The sequence below is a fragment of the Tauraco erythrolophus genome, chromosome 7 (genome assembly GCF_009769465.1).
Source record: "Tauraco erythrolophus isolate bTauEry1 chromosome 7, bTauEry1.pri, whole genome shotgun sequence".
In the NCBI taxonomy this organism is placed as follows: Eukaryota; Metazoa; Chordata; class Aves; order Musophagiformes; family Musophagidae; genus Tauraco; species Tauraco erythrolophus.
The window spans coordinates 18,189,194-18,215,703 of NC_141471.1; the positions used below are offsets into that span (position 1 = coordinate 18,189,194).

Sequence of the window (26,510 nt, forward strand, 5' to 3'; positions counted from 1 at the left end):
AGTTAATATCAAAGAGATCTTCCATGACAACTGGGTAAGGTCATTGCTACCAAATGAATAGTGGAAGAATTTCATATAGGAAATTTAAAGTGCACGTAATATTTCAATGTCTTTTTAGGTCCTTTTCTAACTGAGTGTAGTTAGACATGCAAGTTAAACTCTGTGCTGGTCTGTTGGCATATGCTTCAATATAATAGGTGCTATCAAGAGGATTTTAGAGTAGCTTACATAGCTGAATTTTTTCCTATTTATGAAGTATTAAACAATAATACTTTGTTTTTTTGGCTGTTCTAAGATGAGGAAGCGGTTGAGTGTGGTAGGTGCATTTTTCTTCTTCGATTTAACTTTTCTTTCTTAAGTTATGTTTTCACTCCATTTAATGATTTCCTTTCCTATTTTTCCTTTGTGCTTCTCAGAGGAAATTGAAGGTACATGTACAAAAGTTTCCCTGCATAGCCCAATAATGTTATTTAGAGAACACGTGTTTAGAATTAAATTGAATATAGACCAATGTTTCTAGGAGTTGTTATGCATATAATGCTTTTATATTGTCACCAAATACATTGAATCTTTTTTTTTTTAAGTATATAAAAATACTAGAATATTCCTAGTTGCTTCATGTAAAGATCAGTAATTTGGACTATTGTTTTAAACTGCTTTCTCTCTCCCTTGAACTTTTGGAAGTTATGTACATAAAAGTAGTATCATAAAATAATATTAGCAAAACTTGGGTGGGCTGGGTTGGAAGGATACTGTTCCGACTTAATTACATGGCTATGAGAGGTCTTGCATTTCTAATGAATACTGATGAAGTATGTCTCTGAGATGGTAGAAAGTTCATCTATGTAGTATCATCTTTACTATTTTCCCTCTGAGTGTAGCCGGTTACTGTTATGCTTGCAGCATATGTTAAAGTAATAGCAGCTGATCTCTTGTATTTTGTTTTTTTTTTTTACTTAGGAGGCCTTTGTTTATAAAGGCATTAGAAATTGTAGCTCGTATTTTTGATCAAAGGGCCTCTGGCATGTACAAATATACATTATTGCTATTTTATATCAAATGAGAGGATGTGTTTTTGATCAAAAACCTTTCTGTCTAATCCAGTGAGCCAAAACTTAAAGCTAGAGTCTGATAATGTATAATCTACAAAAAAAAGCTTGATTTACATCAAATACGTTTTGCTTTCTTTTAAGTGGCATCATATTTTCTATTAACTGATAAAGTGTGAATAATACAGTCTTAGAATTCTTTTTAGAATGTTTGCTGCCATCACAATTTTTGCTTGAAAAGGTGAAAAGATCAGTGTGCATGCTGCAAAATTCCAGAATATCTTCAGCTAAAATATAAAACAATAAATGTTGTTTTATGTTTTTAAGAAAATGGCTTATTGAAAGCTTTTAATGCTATGCTTTGTACAGTTGTCATCTTTTAAGTAATTTCTTCTGTATTTTTTGCTGAGCTTCTAACTATTCTGCTTTATTTCTTGGCTCTTATTCTGTATGCTTTTACTCTTCGTCCAGAAGATGCTGAATGTGCTGGTCACAACAGTGGATCCTATCTAGGTGAGCAATTGGTTACAAAAGACAATTTCTTCCTTTCTTTTCAGCTTCTTTTCTCTGGAACTACTGTGTCCACTTAGCTTTTGGGGGTAAACTGCATATAAATGTCCTTACTCTGCATGAGAAAAGCATGAATATTAAGGTTTTAAAAATGGCTCATTGGATTTGACATAAAGGGTTTATGTAGTGTATGCCTCTATCTGGTTAAATATAAGTTACTAAAATGCTGGTTTGATTTTTAAGTCAAAATAAGAAATATATATAAATTTGGGGAAAATTTTGTCTTTTAAAGTACATTAACTAAGCAGTCTGTTTAATGAAACCAAAAGGTTACTGTATCATGAAAAGTTTGAGTAAGTCTTCAAAGACACTTTTGAGGTTTATCTTTTTTCTTATGCTTTCTTTCTTGGTACATGTCTATCTAACAATTTTGGGAGGATTCAGTGAGAGTACAGAGCAAATTCGCAGGCACCGGTTCTTTTTCCACATTATAAAATAAAATAAGTCATAACTCAATAGCTTAAATTTAGCTTTAAAGCTAGTCTGAGCTCAATATGTATCATTGCGGGGAGGGGGAAAGAGAAGGGAAAGGAGTCCTTTGGCTTCAGCTTCAAGATTCCAAATTTCAAACAAAAGTAACATTTAAAAAAGGTGATGTTCCATGATGTGTTTCAACTTTTTAATTTGTGCCATTATAAAAGCTATGCAAAAGTATTTTAGTCAAAACTGTCCAGAATTCCTGCCAGCTGAAGGCTGGCTGGAACGGATTTTGTGGCAACCAGCCTTTTTCCCAAGGCTTTCATCCTCCTACTACAAGAGGAACAGGAAGAAACTTGTCAAAGCTCTTTAGTACATCCAAGCCACTGGGCTTAGTGATACACCCTAGACTAGTACTGTAAATTAGAGATACTTTTCATATTGCACTATACTGTTTTTAAATGTGGTATATAAACTACATCAGGAACACACAAAGAACTTTGACCTCTTTCCAAAACCTTAGCATGGTATCATTTCATCATGTATTTGTGGAACTAAGTCATCTGATCATGCTGAAAATAAACTTCTCACTTTTGTTAAGTTAGTCAGCTAACTTAATGTTGAATTGTTAATTGTATTGTATTGAGAGATTGAAGTATACTTGGAAAATGATATTTTGGATGTGATTCCAGATGAACTGCATTTTCCTTATCAGATCTTCTCTTTGAAACAGAAAAGACCTTCCTTCTCCTTCCTCTTCTTTTTCTATCTGCAAATAACAGAGTGCCTGAATTCTCAAGATTAGACTATCACCGTTTTGCAATCAGATCTTAGTGGGCTGATGTTTTATTTGAGAATGAAGATGCCAAAACAAAATCCACCTTTCCTTGGTGCTATAGCCCTTTCAGTGAAACATTTTGGTCTACAGTTACCAAAAAGGCTCAATCATCTAGGAGGGAGATGTCTTACGGAAGAAGCTACAGTTGTCCCAGGTGCAAAGAACAAAAAATCAAGATGGAATGTAGTTTACTAGGCAAAACTTAACAAGAATTATTGGAGAACTACTGTAGAGTGCAGGCAATGATTTCTCTCTTGAGAGCTTCCACGTGGTGGAGTGTGGCCATCAGTCCAGAGATGGTGCCTTCAGTCTTCTCATGATGGGTCTGTGCTGTCAGAAGTGAAGTGTTGGAGAGGAGAGCCAGAAGACAGAACAACAGGGAGAAAAAAAAGACTTGCCTAAGATTAGGATCAATTTTGGGGCAAGGACACAAGTATCACTGGTTGTGAGTAGCTAACAATTTGGTTTAGAAATTAGAGATTCGTTGGAGCTCTTCACTAAGAATTGTTCATGAAAAGTTATCTCTTCTTAAGATCAAGCAGGTAGACTTTTGAAAGCTGATGTTACCATTCTTTAGCACGTGGTAACAGGACACGGTGGCTTGTAGTTCAAACTGTCTCATGTACTCCAGTGTCTCCTTGTTTCACAAACCATTAGGAGTCCAGTCCTCTTCAGACACCTTTAGGGTTACTTTTCTCCAAAATTATTTTTCAGTTTTATTTTCTCAAGGAACAAACTGCTGTGGAATAATTTTTTGGGCTGGACAAATGCCACTGCCTAACATGTAATAATTTGAACAAAACTTGCTGACCTACTGCAGGGAGGACACAGAACTTTTACCTGTGTGCTGAGCAAGATGTAAAACTCAGATAGTCTATAAGGTAAAGGAGTCCTAGGCAAAGACACTTTATAAACCCTCTGTTACTTACGTGGGAGGCAATACCATATCTAACTGCTGCAGTCCACCTTCCTGCTCTTAGGAAGGGCCTCTCTTTTCCACTGGTCTGAGTATATATTCCTTCAAACCCAAGGGTAGTGAAGGCCTTCAAAGATACTTTATTTCCTGCCTGTTGCTTTTTTGGAGAGTGGGAAAACAAATATATCTGATTTTTGAAAACAGCTTATTCTGAATGTCCACCCATGTTCTGCAGTACTGTTTTTTGGAGTGAATCCTGAGCATTTCAATTTTTCTGAATGTATATGTTCTTGAAAGTTGATAGACATTTATGGCACTCCTTGATTACTAAGTAACTAAGAATTTCTAGGCAAGTCTCTTCATTATTGTAACACAAAGTCTTGATTAATCATACTACACTGAAAACAAAACCTAAAACATTGTCACTGAAAGGCATGGGTCACACCAACAAGTTCAGGGTGTTTTAGTGACACCCAATTAAATGCCTGTCTATATGCTGTAACCCGTTACAAGAGCAAGGGAGTCTGAATTAGCTTAACTGTTGATGAAGGAGTTGGCCTGTATTACCTTGCATTTACAGCAGGTTGTATTCACACGTATGAGCAGTTAGTATGAGGTAAGTTGAAGTGTGGTAAATCGTTTGTGTGTCTAAATTCTAGAAACAGTTTTCAAAGTATGCATACACCGGTTACTTCCTAAAACCAAAATGACTAAGTCATGTTTCATGATGCTTTTGATAGTATGTAATCACATCAAGTTAACTACAACAATTCTAATATCAACTCATGAATTTTCAGTCGATTTTATGGCTCGTTATGGGTTTGGGGCTCTGTGTTTGTTGGCATTTCAATCTGTGAACCAGGATATTCTGTGAACATCTGACCCTCTCTGAAATGTTATATACTTTAGACACACAGGAGGTGGTCATGAAGAGCAACAGAAGAGGCAGCTTTTGGAAAGCAGAATGTCTGTACCATCTGGGGTCAGTTCTTTTATGTCCAAGGTTATGCTGCTGTTAATTTGAACCCTCCCCTCTAAAGTGGCTCAGATAAATTTCATGATTTTTTACCAAATTCTAATATTTAAGTTGCAGTGTAGTATTATATGTTTCTGCAGTAATTTCCTGAGGAATTACTGGGGGAGAAGGTTAGGAGTTTGCCTTTGCCAATCTTAAATTCTAGTTACGTTACTTGGACCTTTAGGAACATACAGTAAATACAGATGAATATCATCTGTTTACTATTCTCAATTTTGTCTTAAAAATCCAGACATAATCTAAATTTTTATTAACCCTGTCTAAATGTGCAAACTGGGAATCAGTCCAGAAGCAAGCAGAGTAAGAAGTCTGCTCTGTGTTTGTGCAGTTCCTGTATAACAATAGAAATACTCCGTATACAAGCCAGTATAAAAAAAATCTCAATATTTGAGAAAAAAAAAATCCAGCAATATCTAGTAAAAATACTGTGTTCATACAAAGCTAGATAATGACCATGGTACCAAACTTACTTTTCTCAGTAATATGAATACAAACAGTACTTGTAAATGCATTTACAATTAAACAGCATTTGTTCACTCTAAATTACATACGATTAGACTAAATTCAGTGAAGAATATACATAATTTAAACACATACTCGAACACTTGTTTTAGTGAAGGAAAATGAACAAAAGCATGGCTAAGTGCTTTATAGCGTTTTGGACCCTTACGGGTGAATTTATGAAGCGTAGGGTGAATTTAAATGGTAATATTTTATGTTAGTGTTGTTTCTCTGAATTTGAGAAATTAACTTTCTACTTTCATGAACATATTTGAATTTAAATTCACACAACATAATCACAATCTTTTGTTCACTTCTTTAGAACCATATTACTGAATCTAAATAAGCACAGCTCTTTACATTGGTGTCCTTTTAAAATATTTTAGGGGAGACAGGTTCATGCATTGCCTGTTTTCAGTTTGGATTTCTGTATGAGGTTGAAGTGTATTTCTCTATGTAAATGTAAAGGTGTTGTTTTGAGATGACCAAATGTATATTGTTAGTGGTTAAAAGAATAACCACGCTTTTCTTCCAGGGTTTTTTTCATTCTTTTTCTTAGAGATGCAAGTAGGTTCTCTTGGATTATTGTTAGGCCTTAATTATGTATGCTGCCTTCCACGAGCTAAGGTCCAAGATGTTGCACAGAGGGTGCCACAACTTGTCAAGGGCACAGACTACTCTCCTTTGCTACTCTTTCATGTGTGTATGAATGACACTGCAAGCTGGAACCTGGGAAAAATCAAGGAAGGCTACAAAGCCCTGGGGGTGCAAGTGAAAAGTATTAGTGCCCAAGCTCTCTTCTTCCATTTTAACAGTTAGAGGTTTGGGTGCAGCCAGAAATAGACATGTGATGCAAATCAACTTCTGGCTTCATGGCTGGTACCATCGTGAGGGTTTTGGCTTTTATAACAGCACGTTCTTCAATAGCTATAGCCTGTTAGTGGGGGATGGAATCCACCTGTCTAGAAGAAGCAAGGGAATCTTTGGCAGCTGGCTGGCCAACTTGGTGAGGCAGGCTTTAAACTGAAGGACTTGGGGGGTGGGGTCCAAAGTGGCAACGCTCACACCATTGCAACCAAGTGGGGAATAAGCCAGGCCAACCAGAGCAGCGACAAATGTTCCTTAGCTGCCTCACAGGATAAGAACCAGAAGACCAGCCACGTCAAGTGTATGGATACTAATGCACACAGCCTGGGGAACAAACAAGGAGCTGGAGCTCCATGCTCAGTCAGAAAATTACGGTATCGTAGGAATAACCGAAACATGGTGGGACAACTCAGATGACCAGAGGATCACAATGAATGGCTATAGGCTGTTTTGTAAAGATAGAAGGGAAAAAGAGGAGGAAGAGTGACGCTGTATCCTAAGGAGAACCTTGAATGTATAGAAGTCAGCTACAGAACTGTGGAAGCCCTGTCAAATGGCGCTGGGTCAAGATCAGAGAGGTCATCTCCAAGGAGGATCTTGTAGTAGGCATTTGCTACCAACCTCCAAACCAAGACCATCAGGCCAACGAAGCAGTATTTGGGACACTGAAACAAGCTTCAGTTCAACAGAACCAGGTTCTTTTGAGTGACTTCAATTACCCAGACATTTGTTGGAAGGACAATACAGCAGCTCACGTCATCCATCATGTTCCTGGAATGCATAGAGGGCTGCTTCCTCATACAAATGTTAGATGTGCCAACCAGGAATGAAGCCCTGCTGGACTTGCTACTCACAAACCAAGAAAACTTGCTTTGTAATATCTTGGTTAGTGATAGCTTTGGCTGCAGTGATCACAATATTGTGGAGTTTGAGATCCTGCTGGGAACATCAAAGGTTAGTACTAGGACAAAGGTTTTAGATTTTAGAAGAGCAAACTTCAGCTTGCTCAGAGCTCAGTTTGGAGAGATTCCATGGGAAGCTTCCATGGAGGATAAAGGAGCTAGTGAGTGCTGGGAGTTTTTCAAGAATGCTCTCCTGGAAGCATAGAAATAGTTCATCCCCTTTAAAGGTAAGGGAAGTAGGTGGAGCAGGAGACCACTTTGGCTTAACTGTGAGCTGAATCTGCTCAAAACCAAGACAGAAGCGTACCAGTGATGGAAAAGTGAACAAATAGCTGTTGAGAACTACAAAGGCATTGTGCAGAGATGCAGTTAGGAAAGCAAAACCTCAGCTCAAATTGAAATTGACCAGAGATATCAAAAACTGCAGGAAAGGATTCTTCAGCTACGTAAATAACAGGTAGAAACAGAAGGGAAATATGGCACCAATCATTCTTACCCAGCTGGATTGAGTTGAGATAATGAACTACTAATTACTACTCAACTCAAGGTACCTATCCTGCCTACAAGAGGCAGGCCATTTCCTCCTGGTGGTGGAGGATGCAACAGTGTCCTTGGTGCTGCAGCCCAGGCTGGTGAGCAACAACTGGTGACCCCGACGTGATACATCCGTGAGACCCTGGGAAGCCCCGACTCCCTCGCCGAGCCGAGAGCCCGAGCAAAAGGAGCCTGAGCCAAAAGAGCCGGAGCCAGCACCGGAGCCGGGAGCTCGAGCGAGAGTCCTTCGGAGAAGAAGGTAAAGCCGCAAGCCCCGATGTGGTATTCGCGGGAGGGAAGCGTGCTGGAGTTGGATGAATGGGCCGGGTCTCTGCTCACCCATAAAGCCTTTGTGAAAACAAAAAATGGTAAAACAAAAAGGGGGAATTATGGCACCAATCATTCTTACCCAGCTGGATTGAGTTGAGATAATGAACTACTAATTACTACTCAACTCAAGGTACCTATCCTGCCTACAAGAGGCAGGCCATTTCCTCCTGGCTGCGGAGGATGCAACAGCGTCCTTGGTGCTGCAGCCCAGGCTGGTGAGCAACAGGAAAATATTGGCCCGCTGTTAAACAGGAGAGGTGAATTAGGCAGTGGTTCTCAAGGCTTTCTTCACGTCTGTGTTTACCAGCACTGTTAGGCCTTGGGAACAAACACCTAGGTTGATGCAAACACAGACCCACCACCAGTGAAGGAAGAGTATGTGAACTATTAGAGGAGCTTGACCTCCACAAATCAATGAGCCCTGAAAATACCCACCTGAGGGTGTTAAGAGAGCCAACTGACATTGTTGTGAGGCTTCTCTCCATAATCCTTGAGAAGTCATGGAGGTTGGGGGACATCCCAGAAGACTGGAAGAAGGCTAATGTCACCTCCAGGTACAAGAAGGGCTCAAAGGAGGATCCAGGAAATTATAGGCCCATCAGTCTTACTTCAGTCCTGGGAAAGTTATGGAACAAATCCTCCTGGGGCTATCACAAGCCAAATGACGCACATGGTTGAGAAAAGCCAGCACGGATTCACCAAGGGCAAATCGTGCTTGACAAACCTGATTGCCTTCTACCACAGAGTACTATGTTGATATGGGGTGAGCAGTGGACATGGTCTACCTGGATTTCTCCAAGGCTTTTGATATGGTTTCCCACAGCTTTGTGCTAGAAAAACTGATGAATTACGGTCTGGACAAGTGGTCTGTGCAGTGGGTGGGGAACTGGCTGACAGGCTGCACCCAGAGGGTGGTGGTAAATAGCTCCTTTTTAAACAGGCAACCTGTCACAAGTGCAGTCCCCCAGGGATCAGTATTGGGCGCAATGCTTATATCTTCATATGTAATCTGGATGATGGGATCAAGCGTACCCATATGGAGTTTGCTGATGATACCAAACTGAGTGTGGAAGTGGACACTTCAGAAAGGAGAACCATCCTGCAGGAAGACCTGGATAGGCTGGAAGAGTGGGCTAACAAGAACCTGATGAAGTTCAACAAGGACAAGTGTAAGGTCTTACACTTGGGAAAATATAATCCAGGAGTACAGCACAGTCTGGGATCTACCTGGCTGGAAAGCAGCTCTCTAGACAGGAACCTGGAAGTCCTGGTGGACAGGAAGCTCAATATGAGTGAACAGTGTGCTGCTGTGGCCAAGAAAGCCAACAGGATGCTGGGTTGCATCAACGAGGGCACTACCAGCAGAGATGAAGAAGTCATTATCCCACTCTACTCAGTGCTTGTCAGGCCACACCTGGATAACTGGGTTCAGTTTTGGTCCCTGCTATGCAAAAAAGATGTGGAGAGGCTGGAGAGGGTCCAGAGAAAGGCCACAAAGATGATCAAAGGACTGAGAAGCCTGCCGTGTGAGGAAAGGCTGAGAGAACTGGGTTTGTTCAGCATTGAGAAAAAAAGTCTTAGGGGAGACCTTCTCACCATGTTCCAGTATTGAAAGGGTGGCTAGAAAGAAGATGGAGGCTCACTCTTTCAAGGGAGTTACATGGAAAAGAGGAGGGGTCATCAGTACAAGTTACTTCTGCGGGGATTCTGATAGGACACGAGGAAAATTGTTCACAATGGGAACAATCAGCCATTAGAATAATTTCCCCAGGGAAGTGGAGGGTTCCCCAACACTGAACACTGAAGATTCAGCTGGATAGGGTGCTGGGCCATCTTGTCTAGACTGTGCTTTTGCCAAGAAAGGTTTGACCAGATGATCCTTGAGGTCCCTGCCAACCTGGGATTCTGTGAATTAAGTTTATTAGTAGCGGTTTATGATTTTTTGTCTCATGTTGAGAAGTCTTATATGGTTTGGAGACATTTGTAGTTTGAGAACATTTGTTCTTCATATTTTCTTCCCAGTGGCTGTTATTTCACCAAACTGTTACATTCCAGCACCAGTTTATGGGTTTGCATGTTCAGTAGGCTTCTGGTCATGTAGCTGAAAGCAGTGAGCTGGTGCAAGCTTCTGAATGTTAAAAATTTTATGTTGCTTTAGTGTTAGAATTTTCCCCCTTTATTTTATAGTCTGTGTACTCGGCAACTAAGGTTAATCTGATGATGTCCATATTCCACAGACAGTATAGCCTGTAGCTCCTTTCATATTCGTTGAGGTTTATATTACCAAATATTCTGGGCAAGCAATTCTTTTTACCTTTGTTCTTTATAGGAATTTACTTTTAAGCTTAATTATTTTACAGAAACTTTATTTTTCTATTGCATATCAGTGTTGGGGTTTTTTCCCTGTCGTGATTTTCACTATATTTTTAATAATGCTTTATTGTTAATTTAAATATATGAAGTTTTTTTCACCTTTCCTAAACTATAAGATATGCAAGTGTTAGCAGAATATTTTTTGCTTGTTCATAAATGTTTTTATTCCTTGCAAGTATGATGATGTTCATCTTTTTGCACAGTCATAGCTGCCCAACATATAAATGCAGAGTTCAATGGAAAATATTCATTAACTATTCTTTATAAAATAGCTTCTGAAGGTCATGGTAAAGTTAAGCCACATATGTGAGCATATATTATAGCAGATGTGAGACAGAGAATCATGTTTCCAGGAATGCAGTAGCAGTATCATAAAAATGTTGGATATATTTGAAACAGTCTCATCCTTTCTCTCTGTGCTGTACGTTTTCCTTGGTTTTGAAAGCAGCTTAAAGCAAACTTCCTTGGGTTTTCTAAGGCCGTTCAGATGTGCTTTCAGGAACACTTAACTTGCAAATGGACAATAGTCTTAAAGTGACAAAGCAATCAGTGTTTCACGGGTTTTTAATATTCAGTAGTTTTACAGAGTGTCTTCACCAGCACACTGTACAGAAGCCAGCCTTACTGGAAATCTGCTTCGTTATCTCTGGCTCACGTATTTGTTCTTTTTAATTAATACCTTTTTTGTAATGTCAAAGTCCTAGATGTACTTGTTGTTAAATCTTCTTAAAACACAGGACGATATTACTATTTTAACTTTACCAGTGAGTTTCAGTCACAAAAATATTGAATGTTTTCATCAAGGAAACCCATGTTAGCGGTGGAACTGTATCACCCAAGTCTTTGTGTTGCTTCATATGCAGCCTGTAAAAGTGACAAGGGGCGAATCAGCCTGAAGATTGCACTGAAAGATTTTCTACTTTTTCTCCTTTTTGATAAAAAAAAATGAAATCTGTTTTTTTTTTTTTTACTCTTTTAAGAGAAGAAGGAAGGAAAATTCTTAGGTAACCCACCACCAGGTAGTTTGGTAATGATATCTGAATAATGTGAATGGAGAAAAGAGAAACAAGTTACAAATGGTCGTACTAGAACCTAAAAGCAGAGATGGAATCAATCATGAAGATTTTGCAGAAAGGACATTTTTCCTAAAGATTGCACCTTTTGACATGTAAGCTGAGGCTAAGAAGCTGTTGGTAATGGCGCTAGGATACAGCAAGTCAGAGGCACAGAGGTATTTATAAGATCAACACCAAACTGGAATGGAGATGACTGGCTTAGCTTCCTTTGATCCTCTACCCTTGCTTTTTACCTTTTTCACATATGTGGATTCTGCGTTTTGTGACAAAGCTCTTTATTCTGTCAATCATTTAGTAGTGAATGATGAAGAATTATTTCTTTCTTTTCTCCACTCCCTGCTTCCCCCCCCCCCCCAAAAAAAAAAAACCAACAAAACCAAAACAAAACTAAGATTACATTGAAAAAAAATCAGAACAATTTTCAGCTTGCTTTTAGGGCGACTGATTTTTTTCTTTTATAATCTGGAGCCTTTTAGATTAGGCCTCAGGAGACTTGTAACCCACTTCAAGTGTCTGTATTGCTAATGTTACTTTAAACCTTTCTATATATACCTGTCTAGTTCTTCTCTTTCTTTCACAATTTTCATTTTACTTATTCGTATTTTGATTATGAATCAGTTGGCATCACTATATTCCTAAAGAAATTTTTCTTCCCTTTTTGTGTGTATGCATGTGTTGTGAATTCCCAGTCATAGGGGCTCACATCAATAAAATAACTTGGTTAACGTTCTCCATGATCCAGGTTCTGCAAAGATTTATGCTAAGTGGAACTGTGTGTGTGCAAAATGCTAAGCCTGTAACTAAGCCTTGTAGGATTTCGCTTCAGATCTGGTTCTAAATATTTGCAGAACTGAGTCTTGAATTTGCCAGGTACTACCTTTGAAGAAAAAATAGTAACGTGATTACTTCTCAAACACCTAAACATAAGTGCTTTTACAAGTTTATGAAAACATATTGCTGAAAAATCTAGGGTCACTGAGAGTTTACATGTGTTTACTCTCCTATGAAATGTGCACAAAAAAAAAGGGTGTTGGGATTTTTCCAGTATTTAAAGTGTAGTTTGTGTTTTACTTTATTACTCCAAATAATGAAATAAGCTTTGCAGTCCTTTCTGTAGTTCCTTCTAGAGCAAAAATGGTGCTATAGAGATACCAGTAAAATGTAGTATAATGCAATGTAAAAGATTTATATGAAAAACTGTAAGATAATCATTAACAGAGGAGTAAATTGGTTTTTAACATATAGTGTAGAAGGAGTTTTTGTGCTGTCTGCTTGAAAATGCCTATGATTATCTCCTTTAAGAGTTCTTAAAAGCTATGTGAAATTTCCAGTCTTCTAGATAAGCACACTGTTGATGCAATTGTAAATGTAAATTTAACAGGAATATTAACTTTTAATTTCATGCTAACATATCTATAATATGCATAGTGCATTGTGCGAAGTGTTTCATAGTGTTTTGGAATTTAACTGACAGTTTGGTTTTACTTATAATCATCTGCAGGAAACGGTTTGTGTACTTTTTTATGCTATCAGCATGGAGCTAATCACAAAAAAAATGTTCACGGAGTTAATTCTCATTAACCCTTTCAACCACCAGAGATGTTTTCTACTGTATGTTGTATTTGGTATCTGTGTGCCTTGGTGATTTAATAGAAATGCAATAAGTGTGGTATGAGAGTCCAGATTGCATGAATTTCCTTACGTATATATAATAATGTGTAAGACGCTCAAATTATCTGAATATGTTAACAACTTATTGTAATTATATTTTACAGCTTGTTGTTGCAACTGTTAGATTTTACTGATAATCTTAATTTTGCAGTTTAAATAGGTACCCGATATAGTTTAAAACTGTGGGAAAATATCATTTTAATGACCTAGCTTGTTAAAGACATAATCCATTTCTTATTCCATGCACCGATCCTCAAATGTTTGGTAAAGACTGCTTTCAAATACTTTGAGAAGACTAATTTTCTTACTTTGAAAAAATCCGTTCTTATTGCAGCTGGTTTTAGAAGAAGCTTTCGTCTTAGCAGAAAAGATAAAAAAACAAACAAATCTATGTATGAGTGCAAGAAGAGTGATCAGTATGATACAGCAGATATCCCAACATATGAAGAAGTTGCAAAATATAGACGACAACCTAATGACAAATACAGGCTTGTAGTTTTGGTTGGTAAGTTGTTTTTCTTTATTTTCGACTGGGTAAACCAGAGAAAGGACTGCTGATTAGCCCAATGCTTACCACAAAATTGTTTAGATTGGAAAGTATCTTGGGAGGTCATCTGGTCCAGCCTCCCACTCAGAAGGATTAACGCTGAATTCGGAGCAGATTGCTGATGATAACACCTTTGGGAACCTGTCTTCCCACTGTGTCTTCTCTTGTCTTCCCACCATGCACCTCTAAAGGTGAAGGTAAAGAGATGACCTCTGTCTTCCCAATGGGTATCAGAACAGCATTGATGGGTCGGTCTCCTTGAAGCCATCTCTTCTCTGAGCTAGACAAGCCCCGTTCCCACAGCTTCTCCTCACACGTCATGTGCTTCAGCTCTTGATCATCTTGAAGGCCATTCACTAGCCTTGCTCCAGTTTCTTGACATCTGTCTTGTAGGGTAGGGTCCATCATGGACAGAGAATTTCTCACAGGGTCTAACAAGTGCTGAGTAAAGGGGAAGAGTCCTTTCCCTCTACCTATGGGCCAGTCTCTGGCTTTTACAGCCCAGTCTTCTGTTAGCCTTCATTGCTGCCAGCGTGCGCTGTGGATTCACACCTACTGCCCACCTGGATCCCCAGGTCCTTTTCATTCAGGCTGCTCCCCAGCCAGTCAGTCCCCAGCCTGTACTGCTGTGGGCCTTAGTGTCTCCCAGATGGAGGACTTTGTGAAATTTGATATGAATAAATACAAAGTTCTGCCAGCCCATGCCTGTAGCATATCAAGGTCCCTCTGAATTGAAGCCCTGCCCTTGAGCAGCAAGTCATTTGCATCACCCGTTTTGGCATCTGCAGACTCGATGGGGGCCCATTCTGTGTCCTCCTCCAGGTTATTGATACAGATATGAACCAGAGTGTGTCCCAGGGTAGACTCCTGAGGAACTCTGCTTGTGATGAGTCACCTGATAAAAGAGTACAGATGTACCCTTTGAACATGATCATCCATCCAGTTTTTCACCTATCTGGTAGTCCACCTATCTAGACAGGATGTCCCGACTTGCATATAAGGATGCTTTAGGGCACCATGCTTAAAGCCTTGCTAAAACAAAAGGAGATGACATTAAAATATAGCTACCATGGTTACTGTTCTGCACCTGGCAATTAAGCTGTATTAAAAGTCAAAAGAATTAGGTCAGTGTTCTGCTCTTAGAGATCGATCAATATATCTATGTGGAAAAAAGAAGAAAAAAACCAACAGAATAAATACCTGTGGTCAGCCAAGACAGAATATATAAGTGGAAAGAAACAAAACCAGCTATGTTGTTAGAATAAGTAAATAGAGAAGTAGAGAGAAAGATGGATTAGAGGTGGACTTCTGTAGGCCAAGAACAGATGTAAACATAGCTGCAGAAGACTCAAAATGTCATGCATAGTCAGCTTGCTTTCTTCTATAACCTGCCACTGTCACGGGTTCCCCACAGCATTTATTATCTAACCAAAATGCATTGCTTCAGTCTCCTAAAATAAGAGAAAGCACGTTATCTTTAATTTTTCAAAGGTAACCATTGGAGTACCAATAAGTAATGAGTAATCAGTACTACCAGTGAGTAATGTCTCATTGCTTATTGTTTCTTTTGCAGTAGCACGTAGGTTGATGCTTCATTAGTAAAGTTTCCTCCATTCTGAAAGCAGCAGAGCAGAGAAATATGGCCCTCTATCAGGGACTGTTATGAATTGTTGAGTAGCTGTGTTTTTATATCGCTCGTATCCAAGGGAACATTAAATTTAGTTTTTAATAAACAGTTTTGTCACTCTCCAGCACTAAAATTCAGCCACCTACTAGTGTGATCACTGTGAGATTGTGGGCTATATACAACAAGTAATAACATGGTTGAGTTGATTTTACACTTACATCAACAGCGTGCAGTGCAAAAGTGTGATAAGTAGACTTTTTATAACACATTGCATATGTCTGATCTAAGGAATGCCTAGAGATTTCATTTGATTTTTATTGTAATAAATCAAATGAAGAAAGTGTGCTTTTTCAGTAACAAAAGCAGTTCAGAAATTTATTGCAGACTTCAGTAATTCTAATGTTTTTCTCTGGATATTAAGAGCAGCTTAAGTCTGGCCAATACCATAAAAATGTCTTGGGCAAAATGTGGAAAAACTAGCAAAGCTAAGCAACGCAGGTATAGTAGAAGTGAACGCATTTAAAAAGCTTTTTGTGTGCCAGTAGCAGCATCCAATATAATCCGTCAAATATAATTTGGATATTAGTACCAGGAAACAAAGGGACAGATAATTAATTTATAGCTGTAATTGGTGGGGGCATTAAATGTCTGTTGTGTTTTGCTAGGCCTAAATGTATAATTTACTGTCGGAAGGTTTTTTTAGGTTTTGTTTTGCCCTTTTTAGGGGGAGGGAGTTTGACAACTTTGAAGTGGAAATGTCTTTTGGCTTCGTTTTAAATTGGTCTAGTCTAATTTACAGAATGCAAATTGCAGACATAGTAATTTTTGGTGCCCTGTAGTATGCTAGGCTCAGGTTCAGCTAGAGGTATTAGTTTGTCAAGATTTTACCTTGTCTGCAAGTGTAGGTTCATGAATAAACTTCTACATATCCTTGGGGCTAAAATAACTGAAGCAGTAATGATATGGATGCTTCTGCTGTGCTTCTAGTTGTTGTGAATGTGATGAGTTTGCTAAAAACAAAATTATCCAAATCATGCCACCAGTCGTCTTCTGGTAACTTACTGTTCCCAGGCTGCGTTGAGGTCTTCCTTCACAAATACTGCCTGCATCCTAAGCATGATACCTTGCAGCCCTATCAGGCAAAGGCAGAGTATTTTAATATGAAACATTATTTAGACATTAGAATTTTAATTTATATTAATGAGAGAAAAGTCCTGCTCACAAAGGCTTCTGCTTCAGTAATTGAGAGCCAGACTAGCATAAATTTTATTTCCCAAGAGACAGAATGGATGTGCCACAAACTGTAACTTTACACGATGTATTATCAGCTAAGTCAGAGCTTTCTGAAGGGGCAGTGCTAGGTCAGCAGTAACCAAACCATGAGTGTGTCCCCCAGAATGCCTGCAGTTATGTGCGTGCAGTGTTATCACCAGAGGCACACCGAGCCTTTCAGGTGCTGCAGTCACTCGTGGAAATGCATCTGTCCTAAGTGGTCACAGGTGTGTGTCCTCGAAGGAGCAGTTATTATTGGTGTGTGACACAGTCAGAAAAGTCTCTCCTTTTCTGATTTAGACTGTCAGTACTACCCACAAAGGTATCCTTCCCTTCTTCACCACTGTGAAGAAAAGGAATCTGTGACTGGAAAAGTTCTCTATTGTTCTATTGCTTACATTTGAAAAAAAAAATCCATCGCCTCTGGTTTTATTGTGAAGGAGCTATGTGGAGGCCGAGTCTGTCTCAAAGCAGAGAAGGATGAAATGGAAGTGACTCCTAGCTCTCCGCATCTCCTGATTTACCTTTAACATGTGTTCAGTAGCAGCTTGCAGAGACTTAATAGACCTACAGCAGTAGTGCAGGAAAATAGCCTATCATGGCCATGCTACTTCAAGTAAACCATCTGGGCAATGACAAAAGAGACTTAGAATTGCTGTCTTCACTAAACCTTCCTGGTTGAAGGCAGGAGTAGGTCAGCGTGGCTCAGGAATGAATACATAGGATGCAACGTATCGGCTAGCCTTGCCCTGTCCATGAGAACAGCAGTATAAAATCACTGATGGTGCTTCAGTGAACAGCAAATGTAGAAGTACACACCCACTGCTAGTTGTAATTTACTGTAACACAAAAACGTGAGATTCTGTTTTCCTACTGCGTATCTCATTGAGCTACAGTTGGACATGCATGTGCAGTCATTGCACTATAGTGATCAGTTGTACTAGAGAAGGAATGATTGAGCCACAGAACCTCTGTCAAGGCATGTTTTCTGCAGGGTCTTTATGATCCCAGCAGGGATGTTGTCATTTAACTCCCAGAAATCTTTTCTGAAAGACTGTGCTTTTTTTGTTCTCTTTCAAATAGACTTCTAGGAGATCAATATGTATCTATGGGTGAACAGTGACTGGTTGGGTTAACCCTCCTGAGACCTGAATTTACATCAAACAATTTTTCCAGTTGTTTTCAGATGTTTCTGAATGGTACAAAATTTAATGCAAGTTTTACTGGTTGGTGATTTAATTCTGCAAGTGTCCCTCAAAAAACAGAGGTAGGCACTACAATCCATCTGTGCAGGATTCAACCATTACTTAGCTTATGTGAATCAACATGCAACAGCAAGGACCAGAAATGTTCCTTTAAAAAAATAAACAAAATATTTCTAAATCTGTCATCATAACTCTAAATATTGCTGCCTGGGGTGATTTACAGTAAACTAAAACTATGCTACAGTCATGGGTCCCACATGCCTGGCATTTTGCTGTAAGAATCTGGATTGTCCTTTCCAATCTTAATGGTTTATTCTCTTCTTGAGTTCAAATCATGTTCAGATTCATAATTATTAGAAAGTGCTATCTTTTTCTGCTGCATCAAAATGAAAAGAATACTGAGAATAGAAATGTACATTGCACTCAGGCGATGTAGTGTAAAAATCAGCATAGTGGGTGGCATTGCTAATTAGGAATTGGCCCTCAATACCCATGTGCTACAGTTATGAGAGTTCTGCAAAGACAGCACTGAAAAAGAAGAATCTACACCATTCAGGAGTTAAATTTAAAGATAATTTTTAAATGGTAATCTGGAAGGAGAGACAGAGTAGTAGTGAGGTTGTGGTCTGGAAACAGATTCGATCTAAGTTTCCAAAGCATCTGTCACAGGAAGTGAAGCCTAGATTCTTTATATATAAATAGAGCTAAAAGCATATTGTTGATTTGACAGCATGTAGACTGAGGAAAAAATATTTGTGTAGATTTGATGGGAAAGATTTTTTTGCTTGTAAGGAATACAGTGATTTTTTTTGTAATTTGAATTCCACTTGCTTCATTCTGCTTTTCTATGTTATACTGAGAATTTTAATTACTTTTCCTATAAAAATCCATATTTGTCTTAAATAGCTATGCTATTAAAAAAGAAAAAAATATTTTTTAAAAATAAAAAGAACAAAAGTAATGCCATTATCTACATGACACATTGCTTCCCTCTGTAGACATGCACCAGTAGAGGCTGCTGTACACCATATTAAGTAAACATTTATACATACTGATAGATTAATTTACAGGCAGGTCAGAGATGGAACTTGAAATGTAGTTGTGTGTTTAACTTATGTAAACATACAAAAATTATAAATGCGGAAACTCTAAGATTTTTACAGAGAGACCATTGTCTGGGATAGTAGCAAAGTAGCAAGCCTTTGCTTTTCATCATTTTGTGTCTCTGACTTCAGACAGGATGGATAGTCATTTTTACAGATTGGCACCTGAAGGTGCTGAAGCATCAGTCTTTGCTTTTTGACTCTCGCTAGTAACTAACCAATATATCACCGCTTCATTAAAATGTCTATTAGGTTTTGTATTTCTAATGTCTAAAATGTCTCTGTTAAAAAGCACTTGGTGCATACATGTGTCACTTTTACTAGAAGAGCAAAAGTTTTCCTTAAAAACCACATGCATGATCCTTGTATTATTTGGGATATGGTTCCAATGACTCGCTGTCCTCTGCATTCTGCTGTCGACCTGGCTCTGCAGAAGCGATGCCGCGGCACTGACAGAAGCATGTGAGCACGCAGAGCTGAACTCCCTCCACACGCACGTGCCACCGTGGCCCCAGGGCCACAGGGTCCAGGCAGACTGCAGCCCTGCGCCAAGGGCTCCTGGGGCCAGGCAGCCATCACCCATGGGGCCTTTGAGACCTCACAGGACACAGTGCCCTCACTGAGTCCAAAAGCACCACTGGCAAATGGCTGAGAGTTAGGGACAACCTGAAAAACAAGAGGAACAACTTCTCAGTAGCTTCTGGGACAGCAGTACTCAGATGGAGGTGGAGGAGACAGGTCAAAACAATTCCATGCGGTCTTTGTTTATTCCTGCCATCCTCTTTCCAAGAGTGGTCTCTCTTTGGCAGCCGCATGAAGAAGGAAACATTTGCTTTGGACTATTTCAGCCAGCAGGCAGGGGACAAGCATAGCTTAAAAGAAAATCAACACCAAAGAAAGAAACCCAAGCATCCCAAAGGGGTTGTGGCCTGGGGAGCACTGCCCGCCCTTCCTCTCCCCATACGATGTCACCCTGACCCAGTCAAAAGGTGGACAATGACAGCTACAGCCAGCCAGAGCTGGGCGGTATTCCTGCCTGCAGCCGGGGCTTGAAGGAGCCCAGTGCTCCCAGGGCATGGGGAGAAGGTGGGAGCAACGCTCCCTGGGGGAGTCTGCTGCAGGTGAGGGATGCAGCAGCTGGAAGGAGTGAGGAAGAGGCAGTGCTGGCACACAGAGCGCAGAGGCTTTGGGGGGACTTTGTGCATGCCAGCTGGGGCCCTCTAGTCTGGGAGTTGGGGATATTCTGACAAAACAAGTAGCCAAACCAGTTTTTGTGCTGGAAAGCTGTGGGTTAGGGTGTGAGGGTCTGTAGTTGGGCTGAGGATGAGGATAGGTGAGTATTGAGGGTAGCTGCAGTAGAAAAGAGAGTTAGCTTCGCTGTCAACTTTTCCAGTGATTTTTTCCTCAGTGGTGAAGTCAGAGTAACTGCCAACTACATCCCCTGAAATTTGTCAGTGCTGTATGTTCTAGGAGAGGTGAGAACCATGGGCGTTTCCAAATGACTCTGATGGAAAGCCAGTATGTATTACAGCTATATGCTACATAGTCTTATCTTGGCATGTTCCTATACCTGAAGATGAGAGAGAACTGGCCGTTGGGAAACAGCACGATTTTTTTCTTTCAGGTCCTGTAGGGGTTGGACTGAATGAACTTAAACGGAAATTGCTGATCAGTGACACCCAGCATTACGGGGTGACAGTGCCACGTAAGTAAAAATAAACTTCTATTCTCCAAATGCTGTACTTGCGTTATTATCCTTTATTATTGCATTACCTTAAGGCACTTTCAAATTTGGGTCTCTAAATGCACACTTGGCATCCACATTACTTTTCTAATTTTTAAAAGTGCTGCTGCAGTTGTATTTTAAATAGCATTGATTAAACCGATAGGATGTTTTGGCTCGGAAGCATTGCAGCAGACTTTGACTACAAGTTTAACATGATTGATGTCAGCGAGGTTTAGTAAATGAAACTCAGCTGAAGAACACCCTGGGTTTGGATGTAAAGCAGTGAAACGTACTCTGTTAACCAATTCTTGCTTTCAGCAAAATGGCCTTTCTATATCAGACAGGCTGAAAAATGAAGACTGATGATAAACAGTTTAATCCTGTGAATGAATTAATTACATCCCTTTGATTAGCTTTAGAAAAGTTTAGATTTGGGGATTTTTTTCCTCTTTCCCTCTATCTGACTAAGTAGCATTACTTTGTATAATATTGAATAACATTGTTCTGTATTAACTTCTACAATACTTTATTGGGGTTTATTTAATGTGGAGGACTTGACAGTTTTAGTTAGACGTTCATTCCTTGGTTTGCTTTCTACTTGTACTTGTGCCTCCTATAGAGATCCTTCAAAAATATGGGTCCAACATTCTGAATTTGGGAAATATTGTCACAGGTTTTTTGTGAGTACAGATAGTCCGTAAAGTATATATACGAATGAATTTGCTAGGTAGAAAAATGAACACATTTGGTTTTGGCAAGTCATTTCATCTGCACATATTTGCTTCAACTGGGTATTGAAAACAACAACAAAATAAGCCAGATGTTCCCCAATATTTAACACACTGAAACATATGCAACCATTTGCCCAAAAATATTTCTCTAAAAATTGCCACTGTTCATCAAGCTGCCTTCTCTCTTTTCTCTTCCAAATTTGTGGTTATAATTAAAACCAAACACATAAAGAAATCCCTTTCCCTGAAATTCAGTAAGACAGGACTTGGAAGGAGAAATGGAGTTCTTGTCTTGGAAATGTTTCTCTTCGTGTCAACCTAAGAAGAGCGTGATACCAAATGTCGTTCAGGATTGTGTTTCTGCAAGCAGGTTGTGTACATTCCTATGTGATGGGAGGTGCATGATGCCATAACATACAACTTGTATTAAATAGAACTTTCAAATGAGTTCATATCCCTAAGTGGCAATCCCACAAATAAGTTTCATTTATAAGCAAAACCTTTGTACCTAATACTTGAAGGAAAGTTAGAAGTGCGAACACAAGAAAAAGGAATTCAGTTTTCATCACCAGAAAAAGAACAGCACTGAAACATAAAACTCACACCCCATTTTTTTATTATCATGCTTCACATACCATAGCTACAAGCATTGTTAATGAACGTAGCGTTTTATAAATGAGGTTGGTGAGCTTTGTTTCCCTTTATGGCTTTGTATGCTAATAAGTTTAACAAGTGGCAAGGTTGGGGTAATTGTTATGGACTGTTGCTCCTTTTATTATTCAGCTGTCCTCATTTTATTGGATTTTTCCACTAGTTAATAAAAATGATAATCTGATACTTGTCCAGTAGGTTTTTTTCTGCTTTTCCTGCATGTTTTTAAAACTCAATCCTGTCATGTGCTTGTGTGCTGCCTACCAGATCCAGAACAGCCTGTGTCCATCAGAAGTGCAGGAATTGCTACGCTTAGTACTGCACCAGGGTTGTGTGCTTTTCAATGTTTCCTGAACTGGTTTGCATTATATTGTTTTGTTGTTTTGTGCATCTTTTCCTTTTTTTTTTTGTTTTTTAATTTAATGAAACTGCAGACACTACCCGACCAAAGAGAAGCCAAGAAAGTGACGGTGTCGAATACATTTTCATTTCGAAGCACTTGTTTGAGACAGACGTACAGAATAACAAGTATGTTGAAGAGCTTTTAACTAGAACCACAGTTAAAAAAATTATAAAATGGGGCTGGTTGTAATTTTAGATAATAAGTCAAAGTAGATATAAGTAGCCTGATTTGAAGATGTGTTAAAATTACATTTTGATATATAAGCAGTTCAAAGCCGCTGGCATAAACACAGAGAAAAAAAGCAGCATGTGCAAACCTAACTAAGCTTCCAAGAATTTCCAGTACTTCAGCTCATCAAGACGACTCTGAAATCGTAGGTGTTCAGGATGGGGGAGCACTCTTTTATTAGGGCATCATCTGTCATAGCAATAAAGCATTGCAGCTCTAGGAGGGGGGGTCCGGGAAGTGCTGCAAACCTGCCTGAGTCAGTGTTTGTGTAGTTCTGCTCTCTTTCAGGCCAGGAACTTCCTCTGCTTTTGAATTTAGAGATCTACAGTGAAGCTCTTGCCTGTAAATGTGCCAGAAATTAAACTAAACTGAAGACAATGGTAGCATCGTGCTCTCCAGCAGCCTGTAAAATATCGTAGCTTGAAATTCTGCCCCAGTGTTTCAGAGGGCAAAAGTGTATTAGACACAAAGCTGTGGGTTTTATTGAAACTTCAAACTATGCTTTGTTTTTTTGGCAAATAGTGCTTGTACTTTTATAGGGCATAACCAGCCGCCTTGGTTCCATTAGCACCGTTGTCGCTCCTCCTCCTCTTCTGAGACAGAGAATTTGGATATTCTGTAGTGTGTAGTGAAATTTCAGTAGTTTCTATTGTTTAGCTTATCCACTGTTTTATTGCATTGCATTAGTTCAGAAAAAGAGGTGATGGAAAACATTAGTGGGCTGTTGGACTACAGTACTTTTTTCTGTTTAACTGTAATACAAGCAGGTGTTACTGATTTGAAAGTGGTAAAGTAGAAGATTTCTTAAAATTGACATGCTGAAGTACTTGACAGCATTTCCTTTATAAAACATGGTAAAACTCTCATGTACAGTAAAATATTTTTGCTCCTGAATTAGATCTTATAAACCAAACTGATAAGTTTGGGGTTTTTTCTGGAAAAAATGAAAATTATTCCAGTTGTTTTCACCTTCTGCCACAGGTTTATCGAGTATGGCGAGTATAAGAACAACTACTATGGTACAAGTTTAGACTCCGTTCGATCTGTTCTAGCTAAAAACAAAGTTTGTTTGTTGGATGTGCAGCCTCATGTAAGTAAGCACGTCTTTTGGACTCTTTTAGTTCCCCACATTGCATATTGGGATGCCTGGGAAGAATTGTTTCTAAAAAAGTATATTTTATTCTACACTGATTGACTGTTGAGTGTGCTTGCTGGGTACCTTTATCACAGCGAGGCTTTCTGAAAGGAAGAGAGGAAGGAAACTTCAGTACATATTGGCAAGTGTTCTGCTCGGTAATTAAGTGAATTGAAAGCCTGCTGCATAATACCAAAGATTTAATTACAAAATGCTCCTGTATTTTCGTTCAGCTTTCTGCTGGTTTGGGTTAGAGGTTCTCTCAGAAATTCTTCAGTTTCAGACTGGCTTTGAGCTATCATCCAGTCCAGCAACTCTCTCTCACATGTTTAACTGGACCATTCATGCAAAGGGTTTCCATGCTGGGTGGACACGAGTCAAGGAACGCACTAAATGTGTTGTTGGCTGGATAATGGTTAAGAACATTCCCCTCTAAACCATTTGTTCTTGTGTTTTCCTCTCCTTTCAACCCCACTGAACAGCTCCACTGGGAATTTTTATGCTACTAATAACCAGAGTGCTTCCAGGAGCTGGACTAGTTTGTTTAAACCCAGCCAAAGTATTTCTTCTCCAAGGGTGGCCAGCCTGTGACTTCTGAACCCCAGCAGGTTGTGAACACTTCCCGGGGCAGCTTGGATGCGGGGCTGTGCTGCAGGAGCTGGGCAGGGGGGATGCGCTGGCAGAGGAGCGGCTGGGGAAGCCAGACCCCGCGCCAGGGGAGGAGAGGAGTGGGGAAGGGGCTCCTGGAGTTGATATTGCCAGGCTGCTCTCCAAGACTGTTGCCTGTCCAGCACAGTCCTGTTTTCCAGTGAAGCACTAAATTCTCTCAAGCTCGTAAGCTGTTCTGGGATCCCATTCTCTGACACGGCGTTTTCATGTGGGCCCTGGCAGTGTGAAGAAAGCTGCCAGCCATCCCATCCCTGCTTCACCCTGTGTGCAGTCTGAATTCTGGACCTATCTCTAACTTGATACATAGCATCACTCAACTGACTCAGGAAGAGCGAACAGCAGGAGTTATGTGGTGGACACACGGTATTGAAGAGAACAAATCATTGACCTGTCATGATCGATTGTCACGGACACTTTTTCCCGCAACTTTTCATGGGTACAAAAAGTGTTATTGCTGCTAAAATGTGTTGAACTTTTTCTCCCCTCCATCTCCCGCTGCCAGTGGCACTGCAGTGCACAGCCCAGCCTTCGCCGGACTGATGGGGTTTACCAGCAGCCGGTGCAGAAACGGAGAGTTTTCCTGCCATTCGCGTGAAAACTCTCCTTACATGAATCAATGCCAATCACCAGGGTGGGACAGCAGTAAATGAAAAATAGCCTTCTAGAAGTGCTTTATGGGTTTATTTTGCTTAGTGGAGAGTTTCTTTTATTACAGTAAATTCCACTGTGTGAAATAAACTAATTAATTAAAACCTTTCCTATTCCCAGACAGTGAAACACTTACGGACATATGAATTTAAACCATTTGTTATATTTATAAAGCCTCCATCACTTGACCGTTTGAGAGAGACCAGAAAAAATGCCAAGATTATTTCAAGTAAAGATGATAAGGGAACTGCAAAACCCTTTACAGTAAGTATATTTAGACATGAGAACTTGTTAAGAGTTTTGTTGTAGTGGATTACCTTAAAAATAAAGATGATCACTGGATCTCATCAACAGTACTTGTTCGGGCTTACACATAGTATTTTGTTGTTTCCCCACCTCTCTCACATCGCAAATTTACTGTCGTGTTGTCATTGTTTGATATGCTTTTTACATTTCCATAGTCCTCTGATTATAATGAGCTATAAGAATATGTTCTATGGTATATAAAAGGTAAAAGGAGTTCATTCTTAAGATCAACCTTTAGGACATCACTTAGTTAGAACGGGTTTAATCTCTCAGAGTTATGTAAACAATTAAATTCCCAAGATTTCTTCCCTCCCCAAACTTGAAGAGAAATCTGCTGAGCCAGGTCAAACCAGGCGTAGAAAGACAGCTCCTACCAAGCTCTTAAAAGAGTAAAGGCTGCACTGCAATATATAGCATGCTAATAGCAAGCTGAGACTTACGTAATGCAACTGTAAATGTATCATCAAAGTAAACAGCTAGAAACACTTCCCACTAGTACTGCTAACAGAAAATGTCTCTGTAATTACCATGCAGTGACTAATTGTGTCACTGCAAGGGGAGAGATGAAAGAATTGCCTGTTGAGCAAAGTCTACTCATGAGAATCCTTTCTGAGATCACTTGTAATTTCTGTAATTTTTTTTTATTAAAAGTACAGTTTCCATCTCCTGATGAGATGAGAAATAAGCACGTAGCTTTGTGTTTACCACAGAATGAGTTTATGTGATGTTGCTACAGACTGACTATGCCTTGTGCTGATCTTACTAGGAAGAAGATTTTCAAGAAATGATTAAATCTGCCCATGTGATGGAGAGCCAGTATGGCCACCTTTTTGATAAGGTGATAGTCAACGATGACCTCACCACAGCTTACAGTGAGCTGAAAACTACTTTTGACAGGTTGGAGACCGAGACCTTCTGGGTTCCCGTCAGCTGGCTACACTCATAACATTTGAATAGACAAAACATCTGCTGTTGTCTCAGCATCTAAATATGGGGCATGGTTAGGCATTACTTGATGGCCGTTTTCTTGGTAGGAGGGCTTTCTAACTCTACCTGAGCAGCAGGTACACTCTTCATGCACTTGGAACTGGTCTTGTTTTCCTGTGTCTTCAATCCTCCTGCCCACACTTTTGGGGCAGAACAGTCAGATTAAACCGAAGTCTTAATATGCTCCATAAA

At 39.6% G+C, this 26,510-nt stretch overlaps 1 protein-coding gene across 1 annotated transcript in view; it reads left to right on the forward strand.

Moving 5' to 3' along the window:
- The window catches only part of MPP7 (MAGUK p55 scaffold protein 7), a 115,562-nt gene extending 89,268 nt beyond the window's left edge, over nt 1-26,294 (forward strand). The window contains exons 11-19 of the mRNA XM_086614583.1: nt 296-316; nt 417-428; nt 1,521-1,562; nt 13,415-13,585; nt 20,459-20,539; nt 22,377-22,470; nt 23,555-23,663; nt 25,146-25,289; nt 26,098-26,294. Coding sequence (XP_086470709.1) covers nt 296-316; nt 417-428; nt 1,521-1,562; nt 13,415-13,585; nt 20,459-20,539; nt 22,377-22,470; nt 23,555-23,663; nt 25,146-25,289; nt 26,098-26,277 — 854 coding nt within the window. The 3' untranslated portion in view covers nt 26,278-26,294. The remainder of the gene's footprint in view (nt 1-295; nt 317-416; nt 429-1,520; nt 1,563-13,414; nt 13,586-20,458; nt 20,540-22,376; nt 22,471-23,554; nt 23,664-25,145; nt 25,290-26,097) is intronic.
- The last annotated feature ends 216 nt before the right edge of the window (nt 26,295-26,510 follow it).